General features: G+C 41.9%; 1 protein-coding gene and 1 long non-coding RNA gene across 2 annotated transcripts in view; one reads left to right on the top strand and one right to left on the bottom strand.

Annotated features, from left to right (window-relative positions):
• The window catches only part of myo15b (myosin XVB), an 88,589-nt gene that overhangs the window by 14,775 nt on the left and 46,397 nt on the right, over positions 1-27,417 (top strand). The window contains exons 15-21 of the mRNA XM_078938116.1: positions 2,848-2,973; positions 3,051-3,128; positions 3,715-3,863; positions 8,615-8,660; positions 12,061-12,185; positions 21,636-21,750; positions 22,150-22,325. Of these exons, the coding sequence (XP_078794242.1) occupies positions 2,848-2,973; positions 3,051-3,128; positions 3,715-3,863; positions 8,615-8,660; positions 12,061-12,185; positions 21,636-21,750; positions 22,150-22,325 (815 nt within the window). The remainder of the gene's footprint in view (positions 1-2,847; positions 2,974-3,050; positions 3,129-3,714; positions 3,864-8,614; positions 8,661-12,060; positions 12,186-21,635; positions 21,751-22,149; positions 22,326-27,417) is intronic.
• LOC144987936 (uncharacterized) lies at positions 13,953-20,314 on the bottom strand. Its single transcript, XR_013651625.1, has 2 exons — positions 20,021-20,314; positions 13,953-17,575 (listed from the first exon to the last, which is right to left on the bottom strand). It is a non-coding gene; the product is annotated as an uncharacterized LOC144987936 (long non-coding RNA).

The following is a 27,417-nucleotide window of genomic DNA, read 5'->3' as shown; positions in this document are numbered from 1 at the left end:
TTGACATCTTTTTGCACTGATCTGTTTCAAAATTTCAGATAAAGTTCATTTCCCGCTAGCAGAAACTATCAAAGATTTTCTGTAAAGGAAAGTGGAACAAAACAGTTCTTTACAATCCCAAGGCCTTGTGTGTGTGTGAATATGTCTGCACGCTTGCATTGGTGTGCAATTTGGAGGCCTGTCTAATTGTGGAAGGTTTATTTTTAGACAGACAGACAGATAAACTTTAGAATTTACAGAATTTAATTGTTTAACACAGCAGAATGTATAAAAATTAATTAATGAATAACATTCTTAAAATAACTAAAATAGCTTAAAAATGATAAATACATAAAAATCATACTACACATCCACATAAAGTTTAAAACTAGCACTACTGGGAATTAGGCAGAGTGACTGCATTGGGAATAAATTATTTTTTTGTAGCTGTTTGTCCTGGCAAACAGGGTTCTCTATCTTCTGCCTGAAGGCAGGAGAGAGAAGGAGTGATGGAAAGGGTGGGGGGGGGGGGGTCCTCAGTGATGGAGGTGACTTTCCTTATCACTGATTACCTGTACAGGTCACTGAGTGGGGACTGTGGTGTTTGAGTAATTTTGGTGGCCTGACTGATTAGGGAGTATTTTTTCGCTTAAGGGTGGGAAAGTTGAACCAGGAAGAAATACTGAATGTGAAGATGGATTCAATGAGTGAAATTTACACAATGGATAAGATGTCCTTTGTTAATAATAAAAAGAAATACCGTAATATTAACAAAAAAAATCACTTTAAAAACATCAAATTTATGTTTAAAGAAAATGGGAAGTGGGGCTTTTTAGGAAATATTGTAAGAAAAAAGAAAAGTAGTTTAATTGTGTAATCACTTGGGGGGAAACATCTGATCACATATCATTTTTAATGGTGTGTGCTGTGTATAGATACACAGACCTTGCCCAAAAAGAACATTTATGGAAAGTTACATTCATTTTCATAATTCCATCAAAAACATTAAACTTTCTTAGAATAGGCTCATGGTCGACTATTTACCGGTAATTCATTTCAAGTGTTTATTTTTACATAAATTTGAGCTAATAAAACTCACAAAAATCAGGATTTCAGAAAGTTAGAATACCATGGAGAAATTGCAAAAGATAAAGACAGAGATTATTTTCACATAACAATAAAAGGTAAATACAGTCCCTTGCCAAAGTATCCGGCCCTTTTGAACTTTTCAACCTTTTGCAAGATTTCTGAGGGTTCCCTCTGGATCAGTGTTGTTCGACTTTCCATAAGCCATTCGCGTTGAGTCCCATCTCTTAGCAGCTGGTTTATTTGTGCTGCCAGGCGCTCATGGAGTGCTGTGAGTTTCTTTAGCCAGTAAGCATGTATCATGTCAGGGCTCGATGCTGTCCAGTTCTTCATACCTGAAACTCTTTCTTGGATGTCTGCCACTATGATGGTTACTGGATTCTGTTCAGGAGGGTTGCTATGTTCTTTTCTCAAAGAAACCAGCCATTGAGCGTTGCTGTTATGTGCTGTCTCTTTCTCCTATATACTTTTCAAGTGCTGTTAAGTTTCCAGCCTCGGTGGATCTGTTCTGCTAAAAAACAGGTGTGAAACGCCTGTTTATTCGTCTTGCTTCATTGTCTCTGGTGTACCTCTTCAGGCGGCTGCTCAAGGCCAGGAGTCTTCGCACTTTGTTTTTTGTTTCTTTCTTTATTCCCCCGGCACGTACCAGGGCTTCTGCAGTGCCGGCCTGCTATGCGACAGGTTCACACCGGACGGTTACTCCAGCCCGCAGGAGCATTTATTGAGGACCCAGCCAGCCTGCGTACCTCCACAAGCAAGTCTGAGATGCCCCGTCTGACCCAGCTGTCTTGCCATGTTTCCTGCTGCTGGGTCTGCGGGATCCGAGCCAACACAGGCGGCAGTGCCCAGAAGCATGTGTGTCTCGAGCCCTGCCCACAGGCCAGGTGCCACTGTTCGCTAAGCAGCGGTTAAGTTAGTCACGCTTTGGAAATGTCACCCGCCCCCCTCTCCATTATAAGCGACTCGTCGCATTTCGGGCAGACACTCGGCAGAATTGCAGGTTACTCCCCTAGGGCGGGTCTGTTAATTAACCCACCTGCTTAGCGTCCTATTTAAGTCAGGTGTACAATTGTTCATTCTCTCTTACCTTCAGCGCTCATTCTTTGCCCCTCCCTCCTCCCCGGCTTCCACCTGTGGGCTCCGTTACGGGGGTTGTTACCCGAAAGTGTATGGAAAAATAATTGTCTCAAGGAATTGAACGGAGCCTTATGCCAAAACGAAGTTGTGAATCAAATTGTGAATGTCATCCTAAAGATGTTGTGAAAACCTAAAGATGTCGTGAAATAAATGTTCTTTTGCAAGAGTTGTCTGACTGAAATAGGGTTTACTGTAGATCAGGAGTGCCCCCTCCTTTTTGGCATGCCAGCTACTTTTGTCAATATGTTTTCATTTGTTTTCTTCGTTTATCTTTTATGGCCTACCATTACATTCCAGTAGATCGCAGTCTACGTAATGAGCACTCCTGCTTTAAATCAATTAAAGAGTGGGCCTTGAATTTATATTCTATAAAAGTTTTAATTTTTTAATGGAATTGTGAAAATAAATACACTTTTTCATGGTATTCTAATTTTTACAAGAGGGTCTGTATAACATGATGGTGTTTACTTCTCAATTGAGTTTCAGTCTGCAAAGCACACTGGAACTGTCCTGGTTCTGGTCAGTTTATCCTTGAGGTTGTTATGCTGCCAGAAAAGTCTGTTGAATGAATCTGTATCATATCATGGAAAATATGATTTGAAATTTTTTAGAATACTGAATTGTGTCCTTGTGGGGTTTACACAGGCCACCGACCACACTTTCCTGCAGAAGTGCCACTACCAACATGCACACAACCCTTACTATGCCAAGCCCAAGAGCCAGATGCCAGTTTTTACCATTTATCACTATGCTGGGCCCGTCACATACCAGGTAACAAAGACTTCTCTCTCTGCTATCACTCAGTAATTGAGCAAATACATCAGACTGACAATGGTTTTTCCTTGCAGGTTCATAATTTCCTAAATAAGAACCATGATCAATTCAGAGCAGAAGTGGTGGAGCTCTTTGCTCGGAGTCGGACTCAGGTGAGCCATGTTGTGATCTATTCATGATATGCAGACTTCCTAGGACAGTATTTATCTGTAATAATAAACTTGAAATTTAAAGCACTGATTGTAATAATAAACATATAAATATCCCTGATCAAGATACAATTTCCAAATACATCATCATATTCGGACATCCCTAGTAAATACAGTACAGTAGATTTAACATTACCTGAAAAAACTTAATATTAAACCATTAATATCTCAAGTACTGACAACCTTTGAGAGTTCACCCTTTCATGAAAGTGTTGAGATTATGCTCAATTAGCAATTTTACACACTTGTATTATGTGACTAATAAGTCTAACAAGTTAACTAACCCTTAAGCCTGGGAACGAGAAAGCACAAGTTATATGTTGGTTTTGCAGAAGGTTGTAAGCTTGATTAAAGATGTGGTGCCTTCATGCCATGCAGTTTAAGCTGATAGACTGGCTGATTGTGGCTTAATCAAACAGACTCCAATTTAAATGAAGATCTCAGATAGCGTTTTTTGGCTTTACATAATAAACTTCTTATTCAAGAGTTCCAGACAGTATAAATTTGCTTCTTTCATACAATCCTATAGATGATTTCTGAGCTTTTTCAGAAACTTCAGGATAATTACATCCAACAAAGAGAACTGGGCTGGAGGGGGCGTGGGCCCAGACAGCAGCCTTCTACTGCTGCTTCCCACTTTCTGCAGTCCCTGACGGAGCTTACTACTCGTCTGGAGAGGTACACGTCAATTTTTATGAGTCTCTTGCGTTTCAGTGACTCTGGTTTTACCCACCGTGTGATTTGCACTGTCATAGAATGATGTCACTTTACTTTTCTTTAACTCATGCAACCTGTGAGGTTGAGACAGAGGTGAAAGAAGAGCAATAGCAACTCAGCATTTAGTTCTGTCATAAAAAAAAGGGATGGCTGCCTCGCAACGCATGTGAGCCTTCCGCCGTTTTTTCTCTGTATGTTTGGCAATGATAACTGTTAAATTCTGATATTGTTATAGCCAGACAGGCAGATAGCTGGTTCCACATGCAGCAGGTTTATTAAACAGACAGGTTAACAGCACAAAAGTCAGACACAACTGTAGGTCTGTAGAGCTAAGACAGGGTCAGGCATATGAAGGTAAATATGCTCAAAAAGAACGCACTTGTAGATTTGATCTGAGAACTTGTAATATAGAATGTGAGAACTTGCACACTAAAAATCTGCATCTGTGTGTAAAAATCTTCTGCTGTGAGCTGATAAATTCCCATTTGCATGTGTTCGTTTAAAGTTACAACTTCAAATCTGTGATTACAACTGCTCAAATGTACTGCTGCATGTGCTCGAATCTGCTGGCGCAAATCACAAGTGCGCTACAACTGCGCTCTGATTCTTACACATTCCTTGCGAGAAACTTGTGTTAAAACTGATCAGTGTCTGAAAATGGAACTGGGGGGGGGGTGAGGTTAGATGAGGTGGAGTCAACCAATCAGAGTGCAGGACTCAGAGAACTTGGTAAATTTAGAAAGGTCTTCACAGATTTGGACTTTCTGCTTCAAGAACTCTTCTGATAAACGTTCAAATGTGACAGAGTATCTCAATCGTTTTGTGTTAACACAGATGCAAATGCATTTCTAAAGACAAAAGTCAGTTTTTTCCTGCATTTTAATGAGAAATGATCTCTTCTTGCTTAAATGCAGACATGCTGCGAGACGGCTGCCAACGGACCGTCAGCAGGAAAATCATCTTTGTTGTAGCAGGACAATAGGGCCAGGGCTATTGAGCAGCTTTATTAAAAATCATATGTATTAACATTTGAAAAAATATATTAGATTAGATTAACGCGTTTCCCGCGGCTGTCGCGGACCCAGGCGCGGGGCCACGGCGGCCATCAGCCGCCGAGCTCCGCGGAGGAAGGATAGGCGCTTACCCAGCCGTCGCCCGGCGGGATCCTCGCCTATCCTTCCTCCACGGAGCTCGGCGGCTAGGTCCACCACAGCCACGCTCCACCGTCACCGTGCTGTGCCGTCACCGTGTCGGACCCAGCCGCCGAGCTCCGCAGAGGAAGGAGATGCGAGGATCCCGCTGGACGAGGGCGGTGCGCGGCTTTCGCACACGCAGCAGCACATTTGAGCAGTTGTAATCACGGATTTGAAGTTGTAACTCTAAATGAACACACGCAAATGGGAATTTGTCAGCTCACAGCAGAAGATTTTTAGACACAGATGCAGATTTTTGGTGTGCAAGTTCTCACATTCTATATTACAACTTCTCAAATCAAATCTACAAGAGTGTTCTTTTTGGAGCATATTTACCTTCATACAGGCAGGCAGAGGTCAAACACGAGCTAAGCAGTTTTAGGGGTCAGGCTTCAGTAATCATGGTTGAGGCAGTGGTCGGGGCAGGTGGGAAACAGAGTCAGATTCCGGAGTCAAAGCACAATCAGGGTCAGGTTAAGAGAAGGTCAGGTTTATATGGTACAAACAATACTTTGTACTGAGCGAGGTTCTGTGCACTGCTGAAGTCTCAGACTGATAACTGCTGCGTCCCAGCTGGGTGATTGTAAATGGGATCCAGCGCTGAGGAGGCTGGAAGATATAGTGAGCCAACAATCAGGGGATGGCTCCCAGAGGGGGACACAGACCCCCGCCCTCACCTACGAGCAGAAGCGAGGGGCACTCGGCACAGGGGTCGTTCGCCCAAGTCTTGGAAAACAAACCCACACCATAATTCTTCCTCCACCAAATTTCACACTCGGCACTATGCAGTTCAATATGTATCGTTCTCTTGGCAACCTCAAAAACCAGAGTTGTCTATCAGATTGCTAGATGGAAAAGCGTTATTCATCACTCCTGAGAACGTGTTTCCACTGCTCCAGGGATGGCATGCTTTACACCACTGCATTCGACGCTATACATTGCACTTGGTGATTTGTGTGGATTCAGCTGCTCTGCCATGGAAACCCATTCCATGAAGCTCCCTGCATACTGTACTTGGGCTAATCTGAAGGTCACATGAAGTTTGGAGCTCTTTTCAACTGACTCTGCAGAAAGTTGGCGACCTCAATGCACTTCAACATCTGCTGACCCCTCTCCGTCAGTTTACGTGGTCTACCACTTTTTGGCTGAGTTGCTGCTGTTCTGAAACTTCCATTTTGTTATGATAGAGCTGAATGTTGACTGTGGAACATGTTGGAGCAGGGACATTTCACAACTGGACATGTTATAGAGGTGGCATCCTATGACAATTCCATGCTGGAATTCACTGAGCTCCTGAGAGCGGCCCATTCTGTCATTATCTGATTTCCTCCACCTGGGCCTGCTCCTATTAAGCTCTGCCACTGATCCTGCCGGATCGCTGCACTGCAAGCATTCAGTCAACTCACCTGCTCTGTTTTCTGCCAATGTCTGCTCGCCATTCAGCCTGGCTTCCAGCTAAAATGCTCAGCCATTCTCTGATCTCTGCTCTCAGCTTCATGTCGCTACGGCCATTTTCTGCTCCTGTTTCCCTGCCACACCATTCTGCCCCAAGCCTCGTAAATCCCGGCACCCCTGCAATTTTCGGAACCGTTTCCCAGAGACCCTTGTGGATATTATTATTTGGATTTTAAATTTAAGGCTGCTTGTGACCAAGCCCCAGACCCCTGAGTTCCACCACGCTTCAACGAGCGTCTCTCTCTTTTCTGATTTCTGTTTCTGGAGCCACACCTACATCCATTTGCTATACTGAGGACTTCACTCTGTCCCTCTCTTCTACCTGTGGATCAAACTCTTCATCCCACATCCGTACATTGGCTGTATTTCTCCAGGAACCGGGCTCCTTTCAAGTTAAATAATAAAATATATCTGGTTTCTTGCACTCCTGAGTTTGTCCTATTTTTGGGTCCTGGAAACAATTCATGACACATTCTTTCACAAATTGTTTAAAAAAACTATGTCTGCCTGAGTGCTTGATTTTGTACACCTGTGGCCAGGCCAAGTGATTAGGACACCTCATTCTTATCATTAGGATGGGTGAGCAAATACTTTTGGTAACATAGTGTGTATGCATGTGAGAGGTAGAATGTATTTACGTGAGAGTAAATGTATATGAATGGAGTTAATGAATGGAGAATGTATGTGAGTGAGTATATATCTACCGGTATGTGTTAGCTAGAATATACTTTAGGTCTGTGAGTGTTTCATAATGAAGAATGTTTTGTATGGCTCCTCATATCCACCTGCTTTCGCTACAAATCACTATATCGTCTGCAAACATCATAGTCTAATGTGATTCCTGTCTAACCTCATCTGTCAGCCTGTCCATCATTATTACAAACAGGAAGGGGCTCAGAGCTGATTTCTGATGTAATCCCACCTCCACCTCATCTATAACACCAAAAGCACAGCTCACCACTGTCTTACAGCCCTCATATATGTGCTGCACTGCTCTAGCATTCTTGTCTTTCACAATTATTATTATTATGTTTTATTATTATTATTATTATTATTATTATTATTATTATTATTGTTGTTGTTGTTGTTGTTGTTGTTGTTGTTATTATTATTATTATCATTAGGTGTAGGTGTTTGTGTGGGTTCATTATAATATAACAATGAAATCACATCCAAATGTGTCCTACATTAAGTACACTTTCAGGTCTAGCAAACATATTCAAATCCCACAAAATATTAGTGGTTATCACAACAAACTCCCTTCTCTTCTCAAATATCTGCTTCTCCCAGTGCTCCTTTTATTAAGAATTCAAGTAGGAGGTTACAATTTACAAACAAAGAGAAAAGTTCATTAGGGAGTGTCGTATAATGAACCATTTGGGAGGACTCTAAGTTCAAACAGTATTCCTTATCAGCTAAGGACAGTATGTCGTAAAACCCCCTCATCCTAGCTGGGGAGGAGAAACAGATGAACAAACACAGAACCATTTCTAAAAATGTAAAAAGGTCAATCTGAGTTAACATTTAAATATGCATTTAACCAAATACATTCAAACAATGATAATAATAAAACAAATTTTTTTCACACTCTGACATTAGTCAAATATCTCCCTGCTGCCTTCCTTCCACCCGCCTGCTTCTGGACCGCCACCGCACAACCTCCAAATGTGCCAAGAAAGCCACTGTCCAATGTCAGCACACCGTTCATTTTAAAAATGCAACTTCCACCTCCCACCGATTACAAATACCACCATGTGGCCACGTGGTGATTATGCTGAAAAACAATGAGGTTGCCACACTGGGGCCTTTTTGGTATATATGACCATGTTCTTATAGGTCTGTGCACTAATACCCTTGTTAAGGTAATTGTCTTTGACACATAGTATTACTAGGTTGGGATGTGTTTTCCGCTACTTAAGTAGTTCGTAAAGGTTCAGCTAATAATTTCTCAACAGGTAATAAACTGCACAGACAAATTTTAAAAGCCCAATAGGTTTTATCACTTTATTTTAACAGTTTTTGCCCATCTGACACTTGTGTTTTTTCATTTTGCCACAATTTTAGATGTAAAACCACCTTCATTCGTTGCCTGAAGCCAAACTTTGTCAAGGTAAGGAAATTTGCAGGACTCTTTACTTGTTTAAATCTTTTCATAATGTAGAGGTTCTACATTATAGGAAAAACAAAACCACAAAGCCTACATATTTGATGCTACCCCCCCCCTCCCTGCATATACATGCACACTTACCCGTTAACCTCTTGAGACCTGGCGTCCACATACAAGGACATCACATTGTGGGTTTTATTTTCACTGTGGTTAATTCCAACAGTTTGGGTCTCTACATGTGCTGCCTCCTTCTGCTCCTACGTGCACTTAGTTGAAGAATCTTTTAAAACCAGTCTTGTACTATGTTCACACAGGGCTTGGAAATGCACCATCAAGCGACCACTTTCAATGGAAAGTCTTTGTAAACTCACTTATATGCAAGTTTCAGGCCTCTGTGTTCAAAACTCTTGCGGTCACGTGTCGCAATGCAAGACCAGGGGCCTCATTTATAAACGTTGCATACGCACAAAAGAAGGCGTACGCCACTCTCTACGCAATAGTTGAGATTTATAAAAAGCAAACTTGATGGGAAAATGTGCGGTCCTTCTCGCAAGCTCTGACCCAGGCGTACGCACAAAAACGGATGGAATGAGAAACGGCGACACCGTCGGCAGATGGAAGAAACACGTGAAAATGAAAATGACAATACTGCCTCTCAGAAATAACATGAAGACTTCACAAAGCAAGTCTTACAATTAACAGCCTACACGAACACCCGTTTGATCGATCAGCAGTGAAACAAATAAAAAAAATCAAACGAAAATTACAACAGAAATTCAAATGAACACTTATTTGCAAAAAGAAAAGTGAAAAATGTTCTGCAATATTGGCATGTTGTGCAATTCATCCTCATAAATAATATAGTTAACAGAACAAAATAATGTACAAAACTGATATTCCCGTCAATGTGTCCATCTGGCGGAGCAGATATAGGTGCAATTAGACAGACAGATGGATAGATAGAGAGAGATGCATTAATTGTCCACTTGGGAAAGTTGTTTTCATAGTAAAACATTTCTTCATAAGCTACAGAATTATGGTATCCATGCATATGCCTTTAGTTTGTTTTATTTTTGATAAAACAATGTATGGCGTATGTCTCAACCATTCAGAAAGCAACAAGAAATTACATTTGCGCTGATCAACTTCCCATTTCCACGTCGATTATTACCGACATCTGTAGCTTGTCAGATGTAATTAAATGGATGGAAATAAAATGCCCCATCACAATGCGTAATGACGCACAATGGCTGATCTTGCGCTCTTAGAAGATGTGGCAAATGGAAGAATTTGGAGTGAACGCATCTTTAGACAGCAAGAAGACGTGCTGGCAAACGAGGACGACTGGCTTATGAGCCGGTTCCGACTTCCTCGAGCCGTCCTGTTGGACCTCTGCGGGCTTTTGGGGGTGTGTCACCCGGTGCATCTGGCGCGTCGGCATCCCCCTGCACCTCAGTCACCACTCCACTAAGGGATTCCCCAATTGTTGCCGCTTGTCTCTCATCAAGAGGGGTCAGCTCCGGTGTCCCCCCCGTGGCAGACACACTCTGCTGGCGATGCAGCACCAGACGTTTTTTTGCCTCGACTTTGATGTCCGACCATTTATTTTTTATTTAACCACGGTCCGAGGTTGTGAGGCTACAGCATTAACGGCGTCTGCCACTCACGTGGCTTTTTGGCATTAGAAATGCCCACACTGTGCCCTCCAAACAACACTTTTCTCCTCTTTTCCACCTCGCCAACGATAACTTCTACTTCACATTGAGTGAAGTTACGTTTTTTTCATTTCCTCTCGGTGTGTGCCATGGTTTCGCAATCAATGAATATTCATTTGTGGGCGTTTCACGGACTATTTATGGGCAACTATGGGCGTGTCATGAGGCCGCAAAAGCTGCGCTGCATTTAGAATTGGTTGTGATTTATTAAGGGAAAGATGCGTAGGATGTGCGTGCGCACGGTTTTATAAATCCGAATATTTCTGTGCGTACGCACGTCCTATGTTTCATCCGTACGCCACTTCTGACGAAAATCCTACGCAAAGTTTTATAAATGAGGCCCCAGGTCTCTATCAACCAGACGAGGTTAAGGAGGTGGGCCTCTAGGGGGAATTCTGGAGGAAACTCTTCTTGAAGTGTTTAAGCTTTCTGACGTGGAACACCGAATGCACTTGTGGGGGGAAGATCCAAACAAAGTGCAACTGGAGTGACAATCCGGAAACAAAAAATGGCCCCAGGAAGCTCGGTTACAGTTTCCTGGCTCGTCTCGTGCCCCGAGCTGTCCCTCAACTACATCTGGAGGAAGCCCATCTGCTGGACTTTTTACGAATGAAAATGTAGAGTTAGATAAGTTAATTCTTCTCTAAGAGTTCTGGTACATCGCCTGTCCATCCTGGGGGAGGATCCCTCCTTCATGTGGACACCACTGAGGTTTTTTTCTTTCTTTTCAGATCCCGTTTTTTAAGGAGGTTTTCCTCACCGCGAAGGAGGGTCTAAGGGCAGTGATGCCCAGTTTAGTCTGCTTAATTATTTCAATTTAGAATATTCCTGTTGAATTCTATGTAATCATGATACTTATGATATTATGTTTACTTTACAATTACCGGTATAAAGCCCATTGAGACTACTGTTGTTGTAATTTTGGGCTATATAAATAAACTGAATTGGCACATCCTTCAAGGGAAAGGTTGGCAGAGGAAAGCCACATCCGTGGTATACAGAAGTCGGGTTAGGTGGTGGTTAGTGATCAGCGAAAGCCTCTCTTGGTCGCAGATCAACAGGGTTCGATATTGTCTCCAGACCTGATGGCACCGCCGCACCAGACCTGCAGACCAGAAGTAGAGGTAGACAGCTCCTGATGTGGAAAGAGAGGGGGTTGCTATCCATAGGCCACTTGGAAAGGAGAGAACCCTGTAGAGCAAGTAATGAACATATTTTATCCAAAGGTGACTGGCCCAAGTACCCAGAATCCTGGAGCACATTGCCCGTAGAGAGGTCTCCAAGTCCTGGTTGAATCGCTCCACTTGGCCTTTGGTCTTGGGAGGAAAACCAGAAGACAGGCTAAACCAGTAGCTTGCAAATCTCCCTCCAGACGGCTGCCACAAATTGAGCACCCTGCTGAAACAATGTTCTCTGGGAGACCATGTAAGCAAAATGCATGTTAGCTAGCCTAGATCCCAAATTAGATCAGTATAACAAAATGATGATACAACAAGACATTTAGTCTTTTATGTCCGTGAGTGTCTCAAAATTTCAAACCTGGGATCAATAAAGTTTTGTTTTGTCCATCCATCCATCTTTCTCCCTCCCTCTCCGTACTGATTTGATAATAAGATAAATGAATAACCAGCTCCAGAATGTTTTTATTCATAGAACAGGGACTAACCTTTTATTCTTTCTTCTGTCAGCTTCCTGGGATCTTTGATGTGGACTATGTGTCTGATCAGCTGCGGCATGCAGGGATATTAGAAACCATCCACATTCGAAAAGAAGGCTACCCCATTCGGATTCAGTACTCCTACTTGATACAGAGGTGTGTAAACATACACAACATTCCAACTAAAACACATCTATACAAAAGTGTTTTGGGTAATCTTGTTGCCTGTCTTTATTTGTGTATAATTTATCTAATACTAGAACCCAAAGCTTTAATTTAGGGCTTAAATCAATCTGTCTGTATTGAAGAATTTTTTTTGTAAAAACCTGCCATATTTTATACAAATTTCCCCTGGTGTAAAATTTTGCATTGGAAAACAAGTTTTCTTTTAAAAGGCATAAAATGAAAAATTAAATATCTTCTTAGGACACGATAAGTTAATTAGATATCATGCACCATAAATTCATTTCATTCTCATTCAAAGCTGTATTAGTTGTCCAGAAAAATATGTTCTAAATAGGTAACAAATCATTGCAATGTCTATAGTTTATTATGAAATTATTTTTCTTTAATTAGGAGAATGCACATATGGATCAAACCTCTTTGATAACTTAGGACACAGGGACCATGTCATATTTAATAGCACCTGTAAAGAAGACACTGAGTAAACAGATTTATCTAAGTCTATGTCACGGTTTTAGTTTCTTTGCTTTTGTGTTTTGAGTTCACTTCCTGTTTTATTTTGGAGGGTTTCCTGTTTTGTGTTGTATTCGAATTTGACTTTTGGTCCCCATCAGTGTTGCCAGATTGGGCGGTTTTCCGCCCAATTGGCGGTTTTGGGTCTAAATTTGCGGGTAAAAATGGCTTTGGGCGGGTATGCATAATTTGGGCGGTTTTAGGGTCTGTTCGGCGGGTTTTTCCCCTCATGAATATATAATAGCGGACTACGTTAGGCTGGGTGGCTGTTGAAGGCTTATGTTCTGAAGCTCCGTGAACGCACCAGGCAGAGACGCTTAATGGGTTCTGTCATCTAACCTGTTGTTGGGGGTTTGCCGCCCCGCCCCTCCTCTCAGAAGTTGCGTTGTTTAAAGCTGACACCGCGGTCGCGTGTGGGCGGAGCTACGAGCTAACGTTATGGTCCGATCGCTGCATGTCTGTGTATCGATGCATGGTAGACACGGAGAATGTGGAGAGATCAGGTTTAATATTTTGGAGAGTTCTGCATGGTAATCATGTTTCCATGTTTGAGTTCATAAAATCATCCCAGAGAAAGTCTCTGCTTCAACTCCCGCAGAGAAAGCTGCGTGTGAATCTGACGTCCGTGTTTCTATCTCTGACAGTTTGAAGCCAAAGCCCCTCCCCCGCCTCTCTACCTGCTTTTCCGCTCCACCTGTTCACCTGTTCATATCCTCTGTAGCTCAGAGTTGTTTTCCCCCGCGCTCCTCAGTGTGTCCACCACAGAGAGCGCTAAACACGGTCATCATAGCCTATCATAGCAGCAGGTTGACACGGTAGTAGTCGGGGCGCTTTGGCGCAAGCGCAGCACAAGGATGGAAGAGGTTATAGATAGGTTATAGCGGGTTAAGAAAATGAATGCAAGAACGCCGGCCCGCTGAAAAAGAATTCAATACTGTACTCCTTTTATTAATAGTCTGAACTATCTTTGATTTTGAGAAATGTTTTATTTTGAAAAATCACCGCATCGGGTACTTAATCAGTCCAGTAGGGGAAAAAATTCTACAAAAGCTGTATATTGTTGTTTCTCCCAATCATAGATAGATAGATAGATAGATAGATAGATAGATAGATAGATAGATAGATAGATAGATAGTGTTGGAAAATATAATCTGTCGCTTTGAGATTACTTTCCTTGTTGCATGTTCAATAAAGTCGAGAAGAAGAAAACCACGGGATTCGTCCGGATTAAAGATTAACAAATTTATTCCCTAACAATATTTCTAAAAACAGAGTAAAACAAAATAAAACAGATCGATCTGGGTGTCCAAAATCAAGGCCTGCAATACGCAAGAGGTTACATTCCGAATTCACATGCAGCTTGTCTGGAGACACAGGAAAATTCCTTGAGTTCAGACTTTTAAGCATGTGGGCAGAACATCCTCCCCCGGGAGCAAGATGGCCGCCGAATCTCCGCCTCTGGTCGCTAGAGATTGGCTGGCAGGGAGCCTGCCCACTTCTGTCAGTCCATGTTAGGAGTCAGCATCCGTTTTCCCGCGTCTGAAGTCACCTCCCAGACTGACATGGTCCCGCAACCAAATGGCTCCCTAGGTGGCCCCCACGTGTGGCCGGATCTTCTTAACATACAGTAGACAATACACCTTTGTTCCCCACACGGGAGCAGATGCCTGTGGCGGTTCCCAGGGATTGAGATGATTGATTTATGATCCAAGTCAGACCTACAACCAAATGGCCCCAGAAGATCAAAGACCGTTTTCTCCTGAAGGGGGTTGGAGGTTGGAGCTGCATTCCTGAAACCTCTTTACATATGCAATTATCAGGAAGTCCCTTTTAATTGAAATGACTGAAACCCACACACAGTAAACCTGAAAGAAAACCTTCAAAGAAATAAAGATAAGATAAAAACCTAGGAGAAATAAGAACCACAAAAATAAATTCCTTCAGTTTCCCTCTCTTGACCTCACGAAGTGAGGTCACACAAAAAATAAAAACACATCACATCATGCAATCAAAACAGCTGTGGTCTCTCGCCCTCACAATCTTTATCAGAACCAATGTGCCCTTCAAAGGTGTGAATGATTTGTTCATAAGTGTAGGAGCGAAAACCTGTCAGAGCTTGCATTAACCATCTTTAAGAAACGTTCAGTTGGACAGGGAAAATTCTCGCTACGGTCCTGTGCCCCATCAGCGACCATCCCTAAGGATACTTATGCTTCATTAGATATTTGGCACATTGGCATTTACAAAGAACAATACATGAAATAGTAAATAAAGAAAATGCACAAATAAAAATTCAAATTATTCTAAAAAGTAAAAGATAAAGACAATAAAATAGCACTTCCTGTAAGAAAAAGGAACACCTGGAATTAAGGAGGGGAATTGAGAAATGTTAAAGCAGAACAAAATCACACAGACGAAAAGAAAAAAGAAAATTGTCAAACATAACAGTAAGCAATTTTATAAAATGCAACAAAGTCCAAAAAAGGTCATTTCGGGCCTCGAACACTCGCGTCCTCCTTCTGCATGTCCCACAAGCTCTGGCAAGCTTGGATCTGGCCTCCTATGGACTTCTCAATAAGCCTGTTATCAGAGATGTGACACATGGTGAATCAACAGAACGGCTGCAAAAGGACTTGGGGTGTCCACTGCTGTGGTACTGTTCTGCCAAGATGATTCTGCTGTGGGTCTAAGTTTTTGTTAGTGTTAGGGTCCGGAAATTAAAAAATAAAAAACAATAAAACACAAAAGACAATGAGACAAGAATCAATTTACGCATGCGCAGTAAGAGAAAATATGATGGAAAAGGTCCACCACATTTCTCTTCTCAAAGGTCTGCTTCCCCTCGTGGTGTTTTATGAAGAACACAAGTGGGGAAAATACAAATTCAAGAAAAAGAAAAGTTTATTATGGGCTGTTGTCTAATGACCCAGCCGTAGAACCTACTCATCCTTGCTGTGGATGAGAGAAAATCAGATGGACACACAAAGCTTTAAAATTTTAAAAATGGTCAATCTGTGTTACTATTTAAACATTCTTTCTAGACAAATACATTTAAACGATAATAAAATAATGTCCTTCTTTTAATCATTAAGACCTCTTTTGTCTACCTCCCTCTCTTGGCCTGGGGCTAAGCTCCAGGACAAACACATAAAACGAATTAAATGTAAAGCAAGAACATAAAAACAACAGTTTGGTGCACAGATAAGGTGAACAGGCGTCCTGTCCACGCTCCTGTAAAAGGCAAGGTCACAAGAAGAAATAATACAACTGCAACAGAAGATCTTTCATTAATTGCAGGCAGAGTTCAGCAGTTGGTACTGCCAGCAGGAGGTCATCAGCCTACATCATGAAAACACAAACCTTTTATAGCATAATGTTCTGTCAGAGAGACTTTAAACAGTGATCAAAAATGCAAGAAGGATTTTATGAACCCCTCTGTACTATAATGCGAACAATGGTCTGCTATTTTTATGTAATGATTCCATTAAAAGAAAACGTGTGCTAAGTCAATAGCAACAAACAACACACCTTGTGAGGTTAAAGGTGACAGCATGCAATATGGATCAGGGACGTATAGGTTTTATAATAATGGTGACGTCATCAACTCAAATTAACATTAGCTTAAATCATATGCAATCCATCTACTTTTAAAACCGGTTTCAAAGAAGTACACCATGAAGAATACGAATATTCAATGACACCATAGTTCCACAGCCCAGACTGAGTTTCCTTCCTCCCTTCATCTGCATCAGTCACTCAGCTGCACTGAGATCTAAAATCTGTGCTCCTGTAGTTACCTGGATCACCACCGGGGGGACGATGAAAAATGAACCAACATCAACTGAACCTGTGGACCACGAAGCATCAGAGAGCGTTTTAACATCACCTCTGCATCTTCATGAGCCGTCTCCTCTCTGCTCAGTTGTTGAACGGCAAAATGAACCTGTACATTTTTATTGAGGGAGGAAAGTGAACACCTGAAAAAACACAACTTAACCAATGTGTTGTTAATGTCCTGCTTAGTCTAATCCTATGTGAGATACAGCTGTGTCTGACAGCTAGTATCATTGCATTTGTGAGTGTATGAATGCACAATAAGCCGCTCGCCCTCAGGGTTAATATATGTCAGTGTAGTTCAAATGCCACGTGTGGTCTTCTACCTGCTGAAATACTTCTTACTGTTAATCATGCTCTCTGTCATAATGGAGTGTACAGGTCAGACCATTCGGAGGCTTCAAACACAGGAATCCAGGCTTCAAACCTGAAATTAACGAAACCACCTGGAATTTCAGGGCCCTTTATATGTCTGCAGTGGGGGTCGGCTGTGGTGTCCAGCATGGCATCCAGTCTGCTGTCTCCTGTTTTGACAAGACTGTCCCATCCCAACAGATTCACAGGCGTGTTTGGTGAATGCACGCATGAATGTTCCACCATCTGGTCAAAAGTCAGTCGGATGGTCTTTTGCAGGTTTTGAGGAGTCATTTGTTCATTTGTCAGAGCAGGTAGAGTGTCCAGTAGACTCATCAGTGGTTACCTTTGAGCTTGAAAAAGACAATGGCTCCTGCATCAAGTGGTGTTGTCCGACTTGCCCTGTGGTCCTCGCCACGGTGGAGGAGGGCTTGGAGTGGTCATGGGTACTGTTCATTTTTCCTCCAGACCCTCTGCCTCTTGGTCTGTACATTCTGCTGTTGGGCACCTCGTTGTGGGCTGTCAGGGTTCAGAGCGCCATAGATGCCATTTCCAACTGCTGCTGGGGTCCCCTGGGTGGCCTGCTTCTCCCAGGATTTTTCCACCCGTCCTCCTGTTTTGGTCTCCGAATGGCTGAGCATGACACGTCACTACTGCTGTCTCTGAGGGCATCAAAAGTCAAAATTCATGTTAGTTTCCTTTTCTTTTGTAAAACACCTTTTATCCTGTGTGAATCATTTCAGCAGGGTAAAGAATTGTTTTTCTTCAGTTGCTCAACCTCCCCCTCTCTCCTGTCCTGTTTCTTCAAATGTGCTCTGGGGGTCAGTCACTGCTGACTCGGCTCCCTCCTGTGAAGCTAGAGAACTGCGGAGGATGGTAAACTTTTGCGTCTTTTGTCACTCACCCACAAAGCAGAGGGGGGTTTTCTGTCTAAAGTTTTATGAGATCTCGGGGGGGGGCTGCTCTTCTGCTTGGAAAGATATTTAGAAATGTATTAGTCATGTTCAGTCTTCACCGTCTCCAACACCGTCAGTTGATCAGTAATGAAAGCCAGCAAGGGGAAAAAATCCCTAAAATTTTCTTTGGCCGAAATGACGGACCTGGAGCAAAATCTTTGGAAACTATATTGTATTACATGCATTCTGGCCGCTAATCATTCACTCTTAATCAAAAAATAAAGACAAATTGTTTTGACTTACCCTTAAGGACTGTTTTTGCCCTACAAAAAGAATTTGGAGAAGTACTAAAAGCAACAAAATCCCACAATTTAAGGTTTTCCTTATTTAATCAAAAACACAATTCACACTCTAAAACACAGACAATCAATACAAAGACAAGAACTTTTAACCGTTTTTGCAAAAGACATAACACAACAAATTAGGTACCTTACACAAACAAAAATAAACCATTTCACTGAAATGAATCGTTCATAACTAGCATTTTAACATTCATGTTCCCCCTTCTTCCGTTCTACCAGAACCCGCACTTTCATACCACACCTTTCCATGTCCACAAACCCTCCATTTTACTTACAATGCTTTTCATTTCTCCTGCTTGTCTACATTGCCACATCCTTCCAAATCCTCAAAAACCATGTTTCCCTTTCCTTTACCTCGTCCTTTTCCCCATTCTGATAACAATTTTCAAATACTATTGAGTATGATTCAAACAAACAAAACCACCACTCATTCGCTTCTCATTCAACCAGCAGTGCACAAGATCAAAACAAACAGAAAAACGAACTTAAACAAATTAAAAATGTCAATAATACTTCTTCGAACAAAACTGAACTTAATCGCGGTTATTAGGACATACAAACAAATTAGAGACATGTATTCACAAGAAAACCGAAATAATTACAAAATTATTTTACCCCAAATGTATTAGACCCTGCAACCATGCACGTTGATCTCACCGTTGCGGCAGAGGCTCCCGTCGGAGGCGCTGTGCAACATAAAAACCTTTTTCGGCGAACCGAAAACCCACTGGAAGTTGTTTTTCAACGCTGTCTTACAACCAAGGTCATTACCACGCTCGATAACGACGATCATGATTTTACCGCAAATTACATCCCAAACTCTTCAAATGTTCCTCATGAAAAAGTTCAGCACGTTCCGTCATATTTGGTCGTCAGGGACGCGTCTCGCCGACCACATGGTACAAACAAAGCCAATCACAGCCACACGTCGCCATTTTGGCTAGGACTCCGTCACGCTTACCACGTGGTACAGACAAAACCAATCACAGTCGTCTACACATTCGAAAACAAGTAAAACGTCCCGTCATTGGTCCGTTCGATGTAAACATGATGAACAAGATGGCTGCGTCCATAGAGCAGACAATACACAGGGAAATGTGGAAAATACAGTTAAAATACACAGATTTCAAACATTGTCATCCCATTCTTTCCAAAATCGCATACATTTCATTCCATTCATTCTCATTCAAGCCATTTTCACCGCTGTTGTAAAGTCAAGTCGTCGGCGTCATTAAGTCTGTCGTCAAAAGAAAATTCACCGGTTTCCTCATTTCTTCTGTCTAGCGCACCTTTCATTTTTACTGTGAATCCCTCTGTGGTTTCTCTACGCATTAAAAATAATTTGTGAAGGTTCGCTTCCTTCCTGGTTTTTCCGAAAATCCTAAAACGCGCAAAATTAGTTCCTATAGTAACACTGTTGTTTTCGTACGGGATTTCGTACAGGCTTAAACAGACGCAAAACCTACTATTTTTTAACGTAATCCAAATATCACACGCTCCCAATTTACTATTTATTCAATTTTGACAGGCTAAACAGACACAAAACCTGCACAATTTGCTCAGCTCTAATTAATTTTCATGAATTTCCTTAGTCCAATTTGCTGTTTCAGGAGGGTGAACCACAAAACTTATACAGGTGCGCTATGCCGTCCACATACTTCACTTCCCCACAATTTGAGTTATTCACTAAGAGAATAACCTGGTCAATATGCAGAATTTACGAACAGGTTCCTGCTTTACCTTTTGTTTGTGAGGCCTCGAGGGAAGTCAAGCACGTGGGGGGGAGCGTCACCGACTTTTCGCCGAAAGTCTCAGAAATCTCATAATAAACCACTATCGGTCCTCTTACCCGCGTTGCGCTTCCGCGTTTCTTCCCCACTTTTCACGTTCAGGGGTCACCAATTAATGTTGGAAAATATAATCTGTCGCTTTGAGATTACTTTCCTTGTTGCATGTTCAATAAAGTCGAGAAGAAGAAAACCACGGGATTCGTCCGGATTAAAGATTAACAAATTTATTCCCTAACAATATTTCTAAAAACAGAGTAAAACAAAATAAAACAGATCGATCTGGGTGTCCAAAATCAAGGCCTGCAATACGCAAGAGGTTACATTCCGAATTCACATGCAGCTTGTCTGGAGACACAGGAAAATTCCTTGAGTTCAGACTTTTAAGCATGTGGGCAGAACATCCTCCCCCGGGAGCAAGATGGCCGCCGAATCTCCGCCTCTGGTCGCTAGAGATTGGCTGGCAGGGAGCCTGCCCACTTCTGTCAGTCCATGTTAGGAGTCAGCATCCGTTTTCCCGCGTCTGAAGTCACCTCCCAGACTGACATGGTCCCGCAACCAAATGGCTCCCTAGGTGGCCCCCACGTGTGGCCGGATCTTCTTAACATACAGTAGACAATACACCTTTGTTCCCCACACGGGAGCAGATGCCTGTGGCGGTTCCCAGGGATTGAGATGATTGATTTATGATCCAAGTCAGACCTACAACCAAATGGCCCCAGAAGATCAAAGACCGTTTTCTCCTGAAGGGGGTTGGAGGTTGGAGCTGCATTCCTGAAACCTCTTTACATATGCAATTATCAGGAAGTCCCTTTTAATTGAAATGACTGAAACCCACACACAGTAAACCTGAAAGAAAACCTTCAAAGAAATAAAGATAAGATAAAAACCTAGGAGAAATAAGAACCACAAAAATAAATTCCTTCAATAGATAGATAGATAGATAGATAGATAGATAGATAGATAGATAGATAGATAGATAGATAGATAGATAGATAGATAGATAGATAGATAGATAGATAGATAGATAGATAGATAGATAGATAGATAGATAGATAGATAGATAGATAGATTTTCAGATGACTTTTGGGCTGGAAAACTGTGACTCTATCTGGCAACACTGGTCCCCATCTGTCCTGATTGTGTTCACCTGTCTAGTCTTGTTTGTGTGTATTTAAGTCTCGTCTTTCCCTTCCTCTTGTGCTGGTCCATAACATTCTGCTTTCCTGTTGTAAGGCTCCGCTAGTTCCCAGTTTTTAGTTTTGATGTTTCGCCATTTCAAGTTTTCTAGTCTTTTGAGTTTGCCTGCCAGTTCTGCAGTGGTTTTTGTAGTTTGTTTTAGTTATTAAGCACCTCCTTTGTTCCTGAAACTCCTGCCTCCTCTTCTCTGTGCCTGGTTGCTTCCCTCATTCCCCCACACATCAGTCTAACCATGATCCAGCGGTATGATTTTTTTCTTTTTTTTCTTTCTGTATTTTCTCACTGGAAAATGTCAGCTTTTATTTTCCCAATAGAAATCAAAAGTATTTTACACTTTGTATAGTGATGTGCAAGATGCATAAGTATAATGAACGGACAGATACAAACCTAGATAAATATTTCTCGCAAGTATAAAAATTTACTTATTTTGCTTTCAAAATTAGGCCAGTGAGGCCCCTGTCTGTTTTTGTGTGCCAGGTATGGGGTTCTTTTGAACCAGCAGCTGACAGGGATGTTGGACAGAGATATGACAGTGGCACTGCTGCAAAAGATTGAAGCCCAGGAGGGACAGTATCAGCTTGGACTCACCAAGGTAAGAAGAAAACTAGGGATGTTCTGATTAGGGTTTTTTTTGGCCCAGTCATTTGATTTTCAGTGTTTGCTGACTCTGAGTCCCATATAGTTCTGACAGTTTTGTAAGCACATTTAAAAAAAATGAAAAAGTTTAATAAACAGATCCAGGTTGTCCCTAAGTTTTTTTTTCCACTTTATATCATTTGACACTTAAACAGAGCACTTCTGAGAAGTTGCTTTAACAATCAAGAAAAAGTAGTGCAACTATCAACTAGGAAAAATTGTTGACTAATAACTTGTATTAATGGGTTAGTGTCCTCACTTCATTGTGTTCATGTATAGAGTTGGAAACTAAGTTGGCTCTATTGGTTATGCCATTGTGCTATTTTTTGTCTGTGTCTGTATGTTTGTATGTCAGGTTTTCCTCAAGGAACACCTGTACCGACAGCTAGAGGATAAGTGGAGCAGCACTCAAACCTGGGCTGCAATCACCATACAGAGGAACATCAGAGGCTTCCTTTGTAGGAGGAACTTCAGGTTCTTCAAACAGAAAGCCATTGTTATCCAGAGCCACATCCGAGGACACCAGGCCAGGTATACACTTTCATGTGATCAGTTAGGAACACAAGGTCAACAATGGCAAAGAAGCATGTTTTTTCATTGCAATTAAGCCTCAGTTTTGGCTGAGATTCCAGCCAGAGGTTGGCTGGCTCATCTGGAAGTTGGAACTATCACTACAACTTTTTGGCAGAAAAGCCACAATTTGGACCTACTTAAAATTAGGGGTGTCATTATCATGGTAATTACAATTAACTACTTACAGACAATTGAGCATCTTTTATTTTATTGCATTAATCTCATTTTTAATCTATAACTTTTATCTAGTAGGCAAGGGAGGGGTGCTCATTACGTCGTGATGTGACACTAGACCAGGGGTCGGGAACCTATGGCTCGCGAGCCATATATGGCTCTTTTGAGGGTCACATGTGGCTCGCAGACAAATCTTTAATTATACTTTTTTTTTCTTTTTTTCATTAGACTAGTCCTTCTCGGGTGCGATGCGATGCCAGAGGCGCGCAGTAGTATCGGTGCTTGAAGAGAAAACTATCAGTTTACTGTTATGATTTCACAGTTTGGGTGGAGTTGTGGGCACAGGCAGCAGGTGTGGTTTCAAAGCAGGTGAATCGCGCAGGGATTGTAATAACGTGAAACCCGCTACCCGTCACTCACTGCAGCGTGGGTGGGTGTGTTTGGCTCCGCGTCTACATGTGAGCAGTCTCTCACATCTACAGAACATTCAGACCAACCTAAGATCAGGTTTAAAGTCTCAACGCCTCATTTATCAGCAACAGCATAACATTATTAAAAAGAATCCACAGACTTATTGTACTTTAAAAATGTTGAAATTACATCAAATACACACATTCATTTGTATATTTAGTTGTAAACATATCGTAGCATACTGACTTGGACTGGGTGGCTGTTGGGCCGCGTTAAAAGTTCTGGAGTTCTTGAACGCATCAAGCAGAGATCTGATTGGCCCTCAGTTCTGTCGCTCAGCCTGTTGTTAGGTAGTTTGGACCAATGGGGTTCAGCTATGGGCCGAATAATGGAAATGGGAGGGCTGGAGCGGGAGCAGGGGAATATAAAGTTGAGAGAAGCGCTCTCTTCTCGCTGGAGAGAATAAGCAGTTGCTGAATTAATTGTACGGCGTTTGTTGCGGTCTGCAGTCACCAGAATAAAGAACCTTAAAAGAGGTTAAGTATCAGTGCCCCAGTGTGGGAAAGGGACACTACATTATTGTATGGCTCTTTTGAAATTACATTTAAAAATATGTGGCGTTTATGGCTCTCTTGGCCAAAAAGGTTCCCGACCCCTGCACTAGACACTAGGTCAAAAAGAAAGAAACAAGTGTTGTTTTTTTTGTTTTGTTTTTTAAATGCCGTTAGCGAAAAATCCTCCTCACAGTGAAGTATGTCAATTGGTTGACAGAAAAGCCAAAAGAACATCCTGTGAGACATAAGTCTCTGCACATGTGTGTTTAAACACAATTAGCAACACGTTCCGCCTGCCTTCCCCTGTCAGCCCCGTTGCGTCCCTAGCGAGGGACCACTTCATCCTGCTGGAGTGTTTATTTAAGCCTGTGTCGCCCTGTGTGCCTCCTCAATTGGAAGTGAGACGGAGACGCCCTGTCAGATCCAGCCGTCCTGCCATGGTGCCTTCGATTCCAGCCCGAGGGATCCGAGCCTGCTCAGGCAGCAGTGTTGTCCGGAAGCACACGCTCCTTGAGCCCTGCCCACAGACCCGGGGCCTGTGCTGCATGTGCTCTGTCGCCGCCCCACAGCCCAACCAGACCCACCACTATAGACCGTATGTAGAGTATTTACAGTAATAATTCCCCCATTGGAAGGCCTGACTTCGGTGCACTCTAGCTCCTGGGGATACCTGGTTGATCCCGCCAATGGCGTATGCTTGCTTAAGCCCCAAAAAAATCAGCGCCAGATGAGGAGTTTTACTTCCTCCTCATCTTCAGAAAGGCTTGAGCAATCGGTGTCAGACTCATAACCATGCAGTGACGTGCGGTGCGAATATATGCAAAATATAGCTGAAAACTGCAAACATAGTTTCAAAATACATATATTAAATAAGATGAATATAATTTTTTTATGAAAATAAAAATCAAACGTGCAAGAATTGGTGAACACTTTAATATCTGCAAAAAGCTGTGGAGGCTTAGAATTTCCTAACTTCCACAACTACGTTCTTGCAAATAGATAAAAATACATCTTAAAATGGTTGAAAAACAATCCAGAAACCGACTCATGGTTAGACTTGGAACAGGTGTTGTGTGGACGGATCAACCTGTCAAATCTACTGTTTGTCAGCCAAACAATAAAAAAACTCTTTGGTTGCCCCGAGTGCTCAAATTACTATGGGCACTACCTTTACCTTCTATGCTTTTTCAGTATTTTTTAATGTTGCCATTTCTTGATACTGTACACAGGATCTTGGCTCTCTCATTCTCTACCATTTTCGAAGGTGTTTGACTTTGGGGTTTCCAGTCCATACTCTGCACATACAGTATGTTACTGTATATTATTCTAGCCACTTGGTTCTGGCGCTCCATACTATCCCTGCCAGCATCTTACACCCTGCAGTTATGTGCTGGATTGTTTTAGATGCATCTTTGCACAGCCTACACCTTGGGTCTTGTCTGGAGTGGTGGATCTGAGTCTCTATTGCTCTGGTGCTCAGGGCTCACTCCTGAGCTGCCAGGATGAGTGTTTCAGTACTGTCCTGTAGGCCAGCCCCTTCTAGCCGTTGGTAGGATTGGTAACTACTTCAGGTATGGTCCGATGGTACCGCTTGTCCTCAGATGAGGATCTGTCCTCCAGCACTGCATCCTCTGCTCTCCATTGCGTGAGACATTCACCAAGCACACTGTCAGTTGGGGCCTTGAGCTTGATGAGTTCATGCACCTTAGATGTTTTATCCTGGATAGTATAAAGTGATATTTATGCCACACTGCAAATAACTTTCTAAGTAGCAAATGAAAATATTAAATATTTCCTTTAAAAAACAGATTTTTGCTTTCAAAAACGTTTTTGTTTAAAAAAAATATTTTTGCGTTTGCAACACAAATGTGTACACATCGTTATGTCTTCTCTCACTGTCTCCCTATGTTTGATTTTTGGATTTTCAGTTTAGCGTATGTGCCATCAAATAGCTTGCTGATTGGTCTAGATTCTAACCAAATATTAATTTAACATGGTGTCGGCTACTGAGGTGCATAAGCTGTACCACCTCTTTTTACCTTCGATTTTGCTACTTAGGCTAAAGAAAATGTCATTTCTAGTCGTATTAAAAATAATTCATCTTTTTTTTTTTTTAAGCATTGATCAACTTTTAATTAGAATTGTGAATCCATGGATGAAGAGGTCCTGAAATTGAAAAAATAAACTGTAAACATTTTCTGCTGATATTGCACTAAATCAGGGGTCTGCAACCCAAAATGTTGAAAGAGCCGTATTGGACCGAAAAAAACAAATGGCTGGAGCCGCAAAATATTGAAAGCCTTATATAAGGCTTATAATGAAGGCAACACATGCAATATGAATCTATATTGGCCTACTATCGAAATTACTAAGTTGGCTAAAAATAATGAGCATTCATCATTAAATGTTTATTTGCCCTGCAGTGCATTCTGCGGAGAACGACTCATCACGTGACTGCTCTGTTGTGCACGTTTAACTTCATTACAATATTAATGAATTATGTTTCATTGTTTTGATAAAATGAAAGAAATGCAATAAAGAAATCTGATTTTTGATGTCATTTTTATTTTGAGTATTCAAAAACAAAATGGAATGTGCATAACGTGCCCCTTCTCTGCAAACTAAACAGAGTACAATAAAACACAGCCTTTTGAAAAGGTAAAGTATTTAAAATCAAATTAATACAGTTTAAGTTTGATTTCTGTGCAAATGCCAAGCAAGTCAGTGCAAGGGTAAAATGCAGCAGCATCGTCTTTTTTGACACTCAACCAACGCAGCTATCCTCAGACCTGAGCAACAAAACACAATATCCCCAAGTGTCATTCCAAATATATACTGACAAAAATCAGAAATCACTCCAGAAAGGCTGCTACTTTGTTACTTAATACATGCCTATGACAGTTGCGGGTAGTTCAGGTTTAGATAATAAGGTTCATCACTGCCACACACTGGTTGTGAGAATTTTTGTGCATACAGTGCCTCTTGATGCAAGATGCAGTGAAATGCAAGCAGATTTCGATCCAATGCTTTCTGTAGCAAAGTAACAAACCCCCTTTTTGATCCTCTCATGCTGGGTGCCCCATCTGTAGCTACTGAAATCAGGTGGTAGTGTTTATTCCATTGTCATTTAAACACTTCAGCACAGCCTCACATATTTCCTCCCCCCGTGTTTGGCCTTTCAGTGGTATTAATTGGATCATTTCTTCTTGCGGCCCTTTGGAGTTAACATACCTGCATAAAAGCGCAGTCTGTTCAATATAAACCACATCACACGAATCATCACAGGCTATTGAGTATGTTGGCGCTGAATTAATGTCCTTGATTTGCTGATCGGGGATGTTGCCTGCAATTTTAATTGCCCTTTCCTTCACTGTTTTAGCGGAGAGTAGCATGTCTTTGATTTTCTGTATTATCTCGTTTTGCTTTTGAAGTCTTTAAATAGGTGTTCTGATATGTTGATAAAAGAATCCTTCAAGTAGTCACCATCTGTGAACGGTTTTCCACGCTTTATTATCTCCTGAGTTGCAACAAAACTTGCAGCAGTAGTGGAGCTTGGAGATGCAATCCACTTCGTAACCCTTGTGCTATCCTAGGCACTTTAACATTGGGAGTTGGGTCATCTAGACCCACTAGACAGTGCGCTGAACCTTTTTTCTTCAGTGATTTGTGATCTTCACTGATGTCCATGGATTACATGAAATCTTTCCACCTTTGTCATGGTAGGGAGAACACGTCAATGTAAGGGTGGGGTCATCTAAGATAGCACAAGGGTTAAGACGTGGGTTGCCGACCCCCGCACTAAATCAACAGGCCTGTATGTTTGTCAGAAGTAAGAGCTTTCTCTCCCCCAATGGTCACATGTGGGAAAAGTCTCCAGAGTACTGAATGCACTTCATCTCCCAGCAACCCCA

The sequence above is a fragment of the Oryzias latipes genome, chromosome 19, assembly GCF_053564925.1.
Source record: "Oryzias latipes strain Hd-rR chromosome 19, Olatipes_Hd-rR_3.1".
In the NCBI taxonomy this organism is placed as follows: Eukaryota; Metazoa; Chordata; class Actinopteri; order Beloniformes; family Adrianichthyidae; genus Oryzias; species Oryzias latipes.
This window is presented reverse-complemented; position numbering and strand designations above follow the sequence as displayed.